The sequence below is a fragment of the Babylonia areolata genome, chromosome 30, assembly GCF_041734735.1.
Source record: "Babylonia areolata isolate BAREFJ2019XMU chromosome 30, ASM4173473v1, whole genome shotgun sequence".
NCBI classification, from domain to species: Eukaryota; Metazoa; Mollusca; class Gastropoda; order Neogastropoda; family Buccinidae; genus Babylonia; species Babylonia areolata.
In genome coordinates, this window is record NC_134905.1 from 6,449,967 (window position 1) to 6,462,746 (window position 12,780).

Sequence of the window (12,780 nt, forward strand, 5' to 3'; positions counted from 1 at the left end):
ACACACGGAGGAAGACTGAATCAACAAACACACATGTTCTCACAAACGTGTCGTTATAACTCACACTAATGTCCTGACACAGGGAGTAACATGGCTACGGACAAGGTACACACGGAGGAAGACTGAATCAACAAACACACATGTTCTCACGAACGTGTCATTATAACTCACACTAATGTCCTGACCATGGGAGTAACACGGCTACGGACAAGGTACACACGGAGGAAGACTGAATCAACAAACACACATGTTCTTACGAACGTGTCATTATAACTCACACTAATGTTCTGACCATGGGAGTAACACGGCTACAGACAAGGTACACACAGAGGAAGACTGAATCAACAAGCACACATATTCTCACAAATGTGTCGTTATAACTCACACTAATGTCCTGACACAGGGAGTAACACGGCTACAGACAAGGTACACACAGAGGAAGACTGAATCAACAAGCACACATATTCTGACAAACGTGTCGTTATAACTCACACTAATGTCCTGACACAGGGAGTAACACGGCTACGGACAAGGTACACACGGAGGAAGACTGGAGCGACACAGAGACCCTGGACGCATACGCCAAGAGCAAGACGCTCGCCGAGAAAGCCGCCTGGGACTTCATCAAGGAACTGCCAGGTACGGCTGCGAGTATCAGTCGTTCGTTTTGTAGAGTTAAACAGACAGCTGCTTTGTGATGCCTCTGTGGTTCATTTTGTAGAGATAAGCAGCCAGCTGCTTTGTAATGCGTTTGTTTGTGTTAATGACAACAATACAATCAATTTAGATAAATATGCTTCGTTTTTTGTATACTTGGGTGGTATAAACTGCTCTCTAATACCACTCAATCCAGGATAAGAAGTCACAAAATGAATTTCATCTCCTTTTGGACATTTATATATTGGACATTTCAAATTTTAAGTTTATGTGTGTGTGAGAGAGAGAGAGGGGGAGAGAGAGAGAGAGAGAGAATGAACGAACAAACGAATGAATTAACTTTTTCTAATGAGAGAAGTGGAATAACCATGCATATGCTTTTTTACATCCAGAGGGAGGGAGATAGAGAGAGAGAGAACAAAATTAATGAGTCATCAAGTTGATCAACACTATGCATTACTTTGGCACCCTGTCATTATAATGTGATATCTACACATGATGCCCTTTTGTGCCCATCATAAACTGTCATCATCATTGTTTTTTTCACTTATTGATCAACACTATGCATTACTTTGGCACCCTGTCATTATAATGTGATATCTACACATGATGCCCTTCTGTGCCCATCATAAACTGTCATCATCATTGTTTTTTTCACTTATTGATCAACACAGTGCATTACTTTGGCACCCTGTCATTATAATGTGATATCTACACATGATGGCCTTCTGTGCCCATCATAAACTGTCATCATCATTGTTTTTTTCACTTATTGATCAACACAGTGCATTACTTTGGCACCCTGTCATTATAATGTGATATCTACATATGATGCCCTTCTGTGCCCATCATAAACTGTCATCATCATTGTTTTTTTCACTTATTGATCAACACAGTGCATTACTTTGGCACCCTGTCATTATAATGTGATATCTACACATGATGCCCTTCTGTGCCCATCATAAACTGTCATCATCATCGTTTTTTTTTCATTTATTTGGTCATTTTGCTGCCCCATCATCCATGCCAGTTCTGTGGAATAGCCCCTCTCAGCCCTCCCCCCAACCCCCAACCCCTCCCATCCCTGACGTTAAAATAATTTGCTCAAGAAACTTTAAATCATAATTATGTGTATGGGAAAGGGAGGGGGAGAGAGAGATGGAAGGAGAGAAAGAGAGAGAGACACTGACACTGATATATTTTATTGTCTGTTTAGCATTGAATCTCTCTAAAGAGAGAGACTTTCTCAGTACTTGTGACAATGTGAATTATTAAAATCATCAGTGATGGGGAGACCTTAAAGCAGACCATTGAACCGTACATTTTGGCCCACTGCCAACATAGAATGTCTTTCTTGCTTTAGGCTTCTAAAATTTGGGCGTGTCCAGTACTCAGATGAACACAAGGAATTGCTGTGAGAGGCAGTTGTATTTGAAGTGTTTCTATCAGGAAGTCAACATCCCATCGTGTCTGTAAACACTTGAAACTGACCATGGAGACCAGGAAGTAGGATCAGTGGTTCTTCTTCTAGGATAATTGGACAGGCGCAATAGCCAAGTGGTTAAAGCATTGGACTTTCAATCCGAGGGTCCCAGGTTCGAATCTCGGTATTGGCGCCTGGTGGGTAAAGGGTGGAGATTTTTCTGGTCTCCCAGGTCAACATATGTGCGGACCTGCTTGTGTCTGAACCCCCTTCGTGTGTATACCGCAAGCAGAAGATCAGATATGCACGTTAAAGATCCTGTAATCCATGTCAGCGTTCGGTGGGTTATAGAAACAAGAACATACCCAGCATGCACATCCCCCGAAAAGGGAGTATGGCTGCCTACATGGCGGGGTAAAAACGGTCATACACATAAAAGCCCAGTTATGTACATACGAGTGAACGTGGGAGTTGCAGCCCATGAATGAAGAAGAAAAAGAGAGGATAAATGGTCTGGTGGGGTTAAGGGGATAAATTCCAGCCTTTTCAGCCTTAAGACTTGTGCTTTGTTCTGTATTTATTTTGGAATAGTTGTTCAATGCTGAGGGGCACTGGTGATGATATGACAGTTCATGATGGCACAGAAGGGCATCATTTGTAGATATCACGTTATGATGACAGGGTGTTGAAAGTAATGCATGACTTGATGGCTTGTTTGTTGTCTCTCTCTTTCTCTTCTTTCTCTCTCTCTCCTTTCTCTCCCTCTCTCTATCCCTCTCTCTCTTCTTTCTCTCTCTTTCTTCTTTTTTTCTCTCTCTCCTTTCTCTCTCTTTTCTTTCTCTTTCTCTCTCTCTTTCTCTCCTTTCTCTCTCTCTCTCTCTCTCTCTCCTTTCTCTGTCTCTCTCTCCTTTCTCTGTCTCTCTCTCCTTTCTCTGTCTCTCTCTCTCTCCTTTCTCTCTCTCTCTCTCCTTTCTCTCTCTCTCTCTCCTTTCTCTCTCTCTCTCCTTTCTTTCTCTTCTTTCTCTCTATCTCTGTGTCTCTCTCTCTTCTCTGTCTGTCTATCTCTCCTTTCTCTCTCTCTCTCTCCTCTCTCTCTCTCTCCCTTTCTCTCTCTCTCTCTCCTTTCTCTCTCTTCTCTCCTTTCTGTCTCTCTCTCTCTCTCTCTCTCTGCCTGGATGTAAAGATGCATATGCATGCTTTGTTCACTACTTATTAAAAAAAAAGTTTGTTCATTCTCTCTCTCTCTCTCTCTCTCTCTCTCACTTGCTCTCGGTCTCTGAATCTATATTTGTCAGGTTTTTTAAATGTTTTTATTTCATCTTATGGTGTGTTGTTTGGTGGGGGGTTTCTTTGTCATTTTTTGTTGCTGAAGTAATGTTAGATTTATTTATCTGTTTGTCATTATTTTTTTGTGTGTACTTTAATTGTTGAAGTTCTTCTCGCTTTGTGTTCTTGTTTCAATGCATGCACATGTTGGGGAAAAAAACAAAACAACAACAACAAAACACAAAAATTGATGACAGCATATGATGTGTATGATGGTGACAGACGAGGACAAGATCGAGCTGGCTGTGATCAACCCGGCGTATGTGATGGGGCCAGTGCTTCACGGCTCTCAGTGCACCAGTATGGAGGTACGTCCTGCACTTAAATCTTCCTTTTTTGACTCACTTGTGTAAACACAGTGAGTCTATGTTTTAACCCGGTGTTCGGTTGTCTGTGTGTGTGTCCGTGTGTTTGTGTGTCCGTGGTAAACTTTAACATTGACATTTTCTCTGCAAATACTTTGTCAGTTGACACCAAATTTGGCATAAAAATAGGAAAAATTCAGTTCTTTCCAGTCATCTTGTTTAAAACAATATTGCACCTCTGGGATGGGCACAAAAAAATAAAAAAGAAGCCTAATTATATGCAAACTGCATTTACTGTTATATTTATATTTTTTGTATTCTCTAAACTTGGCACTTTGACCTCTTATTCTGACACAACAACAAGAGGAGTCATTATTATCATTTTTTGTTCAAACAGGAACTTGTTTTGCTAAGCATGGAATTTTTATTTATTTTGCAAACGTTTTGGTGCAGATAGTAAAAAAGGGAAATTACTCTGTAATTAATGCTAGGGGATTTAATTTATCACAAGTGAGTCTTGAAGGCCTTGCCTCTCTTGTTATTTCTGTTTTATTTTGCTTTTGACTCACTTGTGTAAACAAAGTGAGTCTATGTTTTAACCCGGTGTTCGGTTTTCTGTGTGTCTGTGTGTCCGTGGTTAATGCTAGGGGACTTAATTTATCACAAGTGAGTCTTGAAGGCCTTGCCTCTCTTGTTTTCCTTGTCTTCACACGCCTGTACTTCACTCATGGCTCTCAGTGTACCAGTATGGAGGTGCATGCTACACTTACATCTGTCCTGTTATTTTTATGTCTTATTTTGTTTCTTTTCTTTTCTTCACACGCCTGTACTTCACTCATGGCTCTGAGTGCAGTATGGAGGTACGTCCTGCACTTGTGTGTCTCTGCTTTGGTTATTTGGTTTATTTTGATTTGTTTATTTTCTTTATTTCACACGCCTGTGCTTCACTCATGGCTCTGAGTGCAGTATGGAGGTAGTGGTACGTCCTGCACTTGTGTGTCTCTGCTTTGGTTATTTGGTTTATTTTGATTTGTTTATTTTCTTTATTTCACACACCTGTGCTTCACTCATGGCTCCCAGTGCACCAGTATGGAGGTACATCCTGCACTTAGATCTGGTATGTTCATTTGAGTGATTTATTTTAATGCATTTATTTGCTTTACTTCCCATTGTTCTTTCTGTTCTATGGTCTAGCGAGTTATTCATTTAAATTCAGTTGTTTTCTTCACTTCAGTTCTTGAGTTCTCTCATAATTTCCAATCTTTGTATGATTATATAATTGGAGTGTTGGCCAAGTGGTAACACATCTGTCTAGGAAGTGAGAGGATCTGAGCACAGTGGTTCAAATCCCCCACTCGCCAGTATTTTCTCCCCCTCCACTAGATCTTGAGTGGTGTCCTGGATGCCAGAAAGGACGAGACTGAGATTCGAACCCAGACTCTCACGGACACTGTATTGGCAGATAAGTGTCTTAAACCATTCTGCCACCTTCCTCCTTTGAGTGAAAACAAATAAGACAAAAATGAATGGAAATGATGATATGAGTACTTGAACAGCACCTATCCTTGGTCGGAGACCAAGCTAAAATCACTTGACAAACACGGAGTCATTTGCACAGCAGGCTGCCTACCTGGGTTGAGTCAACTGACAGCTGGCTTTTGGATTTCAGGATTTCTAACATGCATGTTGGATCTTCTGCATGCATATACACGCAGAGGGAGTTCAGGCACTGACAGGTCTGCACACAGGTTGACCCGGGAGATTGGAAAAATTTCCACCCTTAACCCACCAGGCACCATTACCGAGATACGAACCTGGGACCCTCAGATTGAAAATCCTACGCTTTGACGACTCGGCTATTGCACCCATCATGTCGTATGAAAAATTTTTTTTTTTAATTTTCCACCGTCTCGTGCACAGACACATTTTCCATGGATGAATCGCTACACACAGCGTCCGTAGGGTCCTGCGAATGGAGTCGAGCACGGTTGAAGTTGGTGTTAGAGGTATCCATGATGGCGTCGCTGAAGCTGAACGAGTATTGCAAAAAGCGCCGAAACCTACAATGTAGGCTCAATATATACAGGGCTGCAATGCATGCTGGGAGGTCGGGCACCCAATGACACAGGAAGGACATTGGTCACTCGGCCAAAAGCACCGCGTGAGTGGCGATCCTCACTCGTGGGCAGCGTATCACGAAGTTTCCCCTTGTTATACAAAGCTCGGTAGAAGAGAGAGTATTGCAAATACCCATATGTGTAAGCCATTGCCCAGTAGTGCAGAAATTATAATTTTATGTTGTTACACTTTGAAATTTTTTCAATTTCCGCCCTTCCTCACCCCCAGGTGATCAAGCGCCTGTTGGAGCGATCGATGCCTGCCTGTCCCAAGCTGAACTTTGCCATCGTCGACGTGCGTGATGTTGCCACCGCTCACGTCAAGGCCATGACAACGCCTGAGGCTGCAGGTCTGTCTTGTCTGTTTTGTCTCTGTCTGTCTGTCTGTCTTGTCTGTCTGTCTGTCCGTCTTGTGTTTCTGTTTGCCTGTGTTTGTGTCCGTTTTGTCTTTTGGGCCTTCTGTCTGTCTGGTCTGTGTCTTTTTTTTTTTTTTTTATCTGTCTGTGTTTTTGTCCGTTTGTCTCTGTCTTTAGGCCTTCTGTCTGTCTGTCTGTCTGTCTGTGGTCTGTCTTGTGTATCTGTCTGCCTGTGTTTGTGTCTGTTTGTCTGTGTTTGTGTCCGTCTGTCTGTCTTGTGTATCTGTCTGCCTGTGTTTGTGTCTGTTTGTCTGTGTTTGTGTCCATCTGTCTGTCTTGTGTATCTGTCTGCCTGTGTTTGTGTCTGTCTGTGTTTGTGTCCGTCTGTCTGTCTTGTGTATCTGTCTGCCTGTGTTTGTGTCTGTTTGTCTGTGTCTTTAGGCCTTCTGTCTATCTCTCTGTGTTTGTGTTTGTCTCTGTCTTTAGCCAGTTTAGGCCTTCTGTCTATCTCTCTGTGTTTGTGTCTGTCTCTGTCTTTTAGATCTTCTGTCTGTCTGTCTGTCAGTCTGTGCCCATCTTAGTCCCTGTGCATAATGCGTGAATAGATCTGCTTAAAGTTGCCAGAGTCTTTTGTCTTCATTTACACTGGAATTAGCTGAGACATGACGACAGTTACACTGGAAGCTGTTATTTTGTGTACCAAGCCACTGCTGTTGTCGTTTTTGTTGTTGTTTTTTGCTGTACTGTTTTGTTTCAGCAAAACAGCCACAAGCCATCACCAAGAGAAAGAGCCTCACAAAATAATGCTGATGTTTGTTTGTGGTGTGTTTTATCTTACCTGTCACTTTATTCTAATTTTACGTATTTACCAGGCACAAGTCGTCACTGGGGAAAAAAGAGACACACAAAATAAAGTAACCTGATGTTGTTTGTTGCGTGTTGAACATATCAATCACTTCATTGTAATTTTGTATATTTTATTATTTGTATTTGTATTTCTTTTTATCACATCAGATTTCTCTGTGTGAAATTCGGGCTGCTCTCCCCAGGGAGAGCACGTCGCTACACTACAGCGCCACCCATTTTTTTGTTTTTTTTCCTGCATGTAGTTTTATTTGTTTTTCCTATCGAAGTGGATTTTTCTACAGAATTTTGCCAGGAACAACCCTTTTGTTGCCGTGGGTTCTTTTACGTGCGCTAAATGCACGCTGCACATGGGACCTCGGTTTATCGTCTCATCCGAATGACTAGCGTCCAGACCACCACTCAAGGTCTAGTGGAGGGGGAGAAAATATCGGCGGCTGAAGCATGATTCGAACCAGCGCACTCAGATTCTCTCGCTTCCAAGGCTGACGCGTTCCCTCTAGGCCATCATTGTCAGATTATTTCATTTCATTTTATGTTAATGTTTCACACAAACCTAGGGAAGGAAGGCTCCCAAGGGCTGAGCAGCTCATCAGGTTTATCCAAAGATCAGGCATCTGCTGCCTCCCAGTGGTATTTTCTCAGCAGATGATGTGAAGAGTATACAAATCAGTACACACACTTTGACGGGCGCCATAGCCGAATGGTTAAAGCATTGGACTTTCGATCTGAGGGTCCCGGGTTCGAATCACGGTGACGGCGCCTGGTGGGTGAAGGGTGGAGATTTTTCCGATCTCCCAGGTCAACATATGTGCAGACTAGTGCCTGAACCCCCTTCGTGTGTATACGCAAGCATAAGATCAAATACGCACGTTAAAGATACTGAATCCATGTCGGCGTTCGGTGGGTTATGGAAACAAGAACATACCCAGCATGCACACCCCCGAAAGCGGAGTATGGCTGCCTACATGGCGGGGTAAAAACGGTCATACACGTAAAAAGCCCACTCGCGTATATACGAGTGAACGTGGGAGTTGAAGCCCACGAACGCAGAAGAAGAAGAAGAAGAAGAAGTACACACACTTTGACACAAGGGGGAAGGTGGCAGAATGGTTAAGATGCTCGTCTGCCAATACAGAGAATCCGTGAGGGTCTGGGTTCGAATCCTGCTCTTGACCTTTCTCCCCTATGACTGGAAAATCAGACCGAGCGTCCAGTCTTTCAGATGGGATGATAAACCGAGGTCCTGCATGCAGCACGCACTTTGTGCACTGGAAAAAGAACCCATGGCAATGAGAGTGTTGTCGTCTGGCGAAATTCTGCAGAAGAAATCCACTCAGATAGGTACACAAATATATATATATGCATGCACTCGAGGCCTTACTAATCGTGTTGGGTTATGCTGCTGGTCAGGCTTCTGCCTAGCAGATGTGGTGTAGGGTACATGGATTTGTCCCAACGCAGTGACGCCTCTTTGAGAAACTGAAACTGCATACCTTGTTGTTGTTTTGAGACAGAGAGAGACAGAGATAGAGAGGGACACAGAGAGAGACAGAGAGATGCATACCTTTTTTTTTCTTTTTTTTTTGCAGGCCACAGACACCTGATTGTGAACACTAACATGTGGATGAAGGAGATTGCCCAGCTTTTGGCTAAGGAGTTCAAGCCACAAGGTGTGTGTGTGTGTGTGTGTGTGTGTGTTCTGTGTGTGTGTGTGTGTGTGTGTGTGAATTAGTGAGTGTGTGTATGTGTCAGAAAAAGAGAGAGAGAGTGTATTTGTGTGTGTGTTCAGTGTGTGTGTGTGTGTATGTGAGAGAGAGAGAGAGAGAAAGCTTGTGTGCATGTGTCGTTTGTGTGTGTGTGTGTGTGTGAGAAAGTGAGTGAGTATGCATGTGTGTGACAGAGAGAGAGAGAGAGAGTCTGTGTGTGTGAGAGACAGAGAGAGAGAAAGCGTGTGAGTGTGTTTGTGTGGGTGTGTGTGTGTGGGTGTGTAAGTGGCACAACAAGTATTATGTATTACGATTATTACTATGATCATTATTGTCATTGTTATTATGATGTCTCCACAGGATACAGCGTGCCGACGATGAACTGTCCGTACTTTGCTCTGTGGATGTCGGCCCTGTTCGACAAAACAATCAAGATGATCCTGCCTCAGGTCAACAAGGTCCACAGATTTGACAACAAGAGGGTCAGTAGTCCTGACGCCCCCTCCTCCCCTCCCCATGCACCCCCTTGCTCCCCCACCCCCCCTGTCTTCATTGTCTTGTGTTTTATGGGGGGTGGGGGGGGAGGCAATGTGGCAGTGAACTTTAGTTTGTGTCCTTGGAACAACTGCAACAAAAAAAATCTATATTATTTATGACACCATCACTGCTGTTCATTCACTTTTCCACACTACAGATGCTATCATTTAGTTTTGTCATCATTGTTACAGGTTCATTGGATTTGTTTTTTTGGGTGTTTTTTGTTTTGTTTTTTTTGTGATTGTTTTCTTTTGAGGTTCACCAGTGTAATGGTTTAACTCTCTCCATACGAACGGCGAAAGAGACGACGTTAACAGCGTTTCATCCCAGTTACCATCATCACAATATTGCAAGCGGAAGGCTCTTATACTGAAGAGGTGAATGTTGACAAAGAATACCACAATTCTGACGACGGAAGCTAAAGGTTGGGTCATTGAGACACCCACTGGACATCCGAGGGGTCTGTGTAGAGGAGAAGAGAGAACTGGCCGTTCTGAGTGAGTTAAAATATCGATGATGATAGAGTCTGATAAAAATGATGATGATGACTATGAATGTGATGAAAAACAACCATGTTGTTCAAAATTGTGATGAAAACGACCACGACTGTGATCTGAAACGAAAATTATGATGATTGTAAAGAAAACGATGATGATGATGATGATGATTGTGATGAAAACAACAATGAGGATTGCAATAATGACAATGACCGAAAGCTCTGCTGTCCATGTTCAGATGAAAGAGGTGCTTGGAATTGAACCCATGGACTCCAAGGAGACGGTGATTGAGATGGCCTACAGTCTGATCGAGAACGGCTTTATCAAGAAGACCAAGAAGTACAGAGGGCCTGGAGGCATTGAGGTGAGTGGTAGTGGTGTAGTAGCGATGCTCATAGCTCATCTTTTGAAAACCTGAGTGATGGCCTAGAGGTAACGCGTCCGCCTAGGAAGCGAGATAGTCTCAGCGCGCTGGTTCGAATCACGGCTCAGCCGCCGATATTTTCTCCCCCTCCACTAGACCTTGAGTGGTGGTGTGGACGCTAGTCATTCGGATGAGATGATAAACCGAGGTCCCGTGTGCAGCATTCACTTAGCGCACGTAAAAGAACCCACGGCAACAAAAGGGTTGTACCTGGCAAAATTCTGTTGAAAAATCTACTTCAATAGGAAAAACAAATAAAACTGCATGCAGGAAAAAATACAAAAAAATGGGTGGCGCTGTAGTGTAGCGACGTGCTCTCCCTGCAGAGAGCAGCCCGAATTTCACACAGAGAAATCTGTTGTGATAAAAAGAAAGAAATACAACAACCTGTCTATAAGCACTCCCAGCTTCCTTCTTTTCCAACATCATCCTTATCAGCTCAGTTTGGATGCATTACAAATGAGAGTGGGGTGGGAGGTGGAGGGAGCGCGGGGGTGGGGGTTGAGAAAGAGTGGTCATGAATGATTCATGTAATTTGTAACTTTTTCTTTTATGTAAAGTGCCCTTTCATGTAAAGCGCACTGAGCTCTTAGAGAGAAAGGACGCTATATAAATGTACATTATTGTTATTGAATAGTCATAATAAAAGACATTTGGGATTTTTGACTTTTTGCATGAATGAAGTGGATCTGTAATCACCTGGTTTTAGTTGTCCGAGATTCTCTGGCTTCCTAGGCGGACGCGTTACCTCTAGGCCGTCACTCCACACATATATATGTGTGTGTGTGTGTGTGTGCATGTCTTACATATATTAAAGTACACACGTCTTTTTTTACACTCACACAGGAACCCAAAGCAGAAGAGGAGAAGACTGAGGAGAAAGCGGCGGAGGAGAAGAAAGAGGAAGGAGGAGAGGAGAAGGCTAAGGAGAACGGGGAGGTCAAGGACGAGGCAGCCACGACCGAGGAGAAGAAGGAGGAGAAGAAGGAGAGCGAGGAGCCCGCCAAGAACGAAACTCAGGCCCAGGTGGAAGAGTCCAAGCCGGAAGAGGCCAAGACGGAAGAGTCCAAGGCGGAAGAGAAGGCGGAAGAGGCACCGGCGGCAGCGGCGGAGAAGAAGGAATGAGTTGGGGGGACGCGTGCAACAACAGCGGGAGTCGTGATGGTGATGATGTTTTTTTCTGGTCGCACTAAAAGGTGTGGTGTGAGGAGCCGGGGAGTGGGTGGGGTTTTGGGGCTAGGGGAGGAGGTTTAAGTGGGATGTAAATTGAAAACGCATCTGCGGTGGTGGTGGTTCGGTGGTGTGGGTTGGTTCTTTTTCCATTTTTGGGGGAGTGGGGGAGGATTTGTTGTTGTTTTTTTTTCTGCCTCAGTCCCTTCCTTATGGTGGATGTTGGTGTTTTTTTTTGGGGGGGGAGAGGGATGGGTTTTTTTTTGTTTTGGGGTGTTTGTTTTTTTTCCCCGCACCTTCCTTCCTCCCCTATGGAGATGAACTCTGCGGCGATGATGATGATGTCTTTTTGTCAGTTGTTATTGATAGATAATTGTCTTCTGCCAAGTTGTGAAGGGGAACAAACCAGCGTACATCCCCCTCCCTCCTCCTACCCCTACTGTCGTTTGGTGTCGGCTGCCTTGTAAGTGGTTACCTTTTTTTTCTTTTTTTTTTTTTTTTTTTTTTGAATCGTACCACCCTCACACTCATCCACCCAACTATCCTCACCCTCATCCCCACCCTCTCTCATCCTCCTCCCCGTGTTCCCCCTCTTCCCACCAACTCTACTCCCGCCTTCCCCCCACCCACACATACACCCTTTTATGCCCATGCTTCCATCCCCCTTTTTTTTTTTATATTATTATTATTATTATATATATATTTTTTAATATAAAGATCTTGTGTGCGTCTTCATTCATGCATATTTCGCAGTACCCCTGAACCTTGACCCACGCTTGTTTGAAGGAAAAAAAAGGACTTGCTTTTTTTTTATCTTTTTTTTTTCTTCTCTTATTATTGTTGTTATCAGTTTATAACAACTACATTACCAGAGGGCAGACTTGCTGTTGATTATATCAGCAGAAAATCTTGATGTAAAAAAAACAAAAAAACCAAACAAACCTTGACGTGAGTCCTAAAAGCTCTTGGTAGGAAAGGCTAGACACATTTATAGATTCTTTTTTTCCGCACGATGTATCATGCGTTGCGGCGATGATACCTTGATGTATCACACCATAAGATCACATGTGTTTGTGTGCTTAGGAAGATTGGTGAGGGTTTGAAGAGAGATGGTGGTTATTAAGTTCTGCAGAAAATACAGTCAGCAGTCCCAGTTCTGTTTGGTCAAATTACAAGGAATGGGGTGAAATCGATTCACTTTTTTTTTTCCCTTTTTCTAAGCTTTCAAGATGAAAATGACTTGAAATGAGGAAGGAAGGAAATAATGCAGGGGAGAGAGAGAGAGGTGGTGTGGGAGGGGGGGGGAGGTGTTAGGAGGGGGGGGGGGGTAGAGACGGTGGAGATATAATTTTTGTTACTGTTTGATACAGATTATCCCCCAGTATAGGAAGAGAG

At 43.4% G+C, this 12,780-nt stretch overlaps 1 protein-coding gene across 1 annotated transcript in view; it reads left to right on the forward strand.

Moving 5' to 3' along the window:
• LOC143275577 (uncharacterized) overlaps window positions 1-11,410 on the forward strand; it is a 43,618-nt gene extending 32,208 nt beyond the window's left edge. The window contains exons 4-10 of the mRNA XM_076579778.1: window positions 511-639; window positions 3,629-3,714; window positions 6,058-6,178; window positions 8,641-8,721; window positions 9,118-9,239; window positions 10,030-10,155; window positions 11,062-11,410. Coding sequence (XP_076435893.1) covers window positions 511-639; window positions 3,629-3,714; window positions 6,058-6,178; window positions 8,641-8,721; window positions 9,118-9,239; window positions 10,030-10,155; window positions 11,062-11,340 — 944 coding nt within the window. The 3' untranslated portion in view covers window positions 11,341-11,410. The remainder of the gene's footprint in view (window positions 1-510; window positions 640-3,628; window positions 3,715-6,057; window positions 6,179-8,640; window positions 8,722-9,117; window positions 9,240-10,029; window positions 10,156-11,061) is intronic.
• Window positions 11,411-12,780: the final 1,370 nt, after the last annotated feature.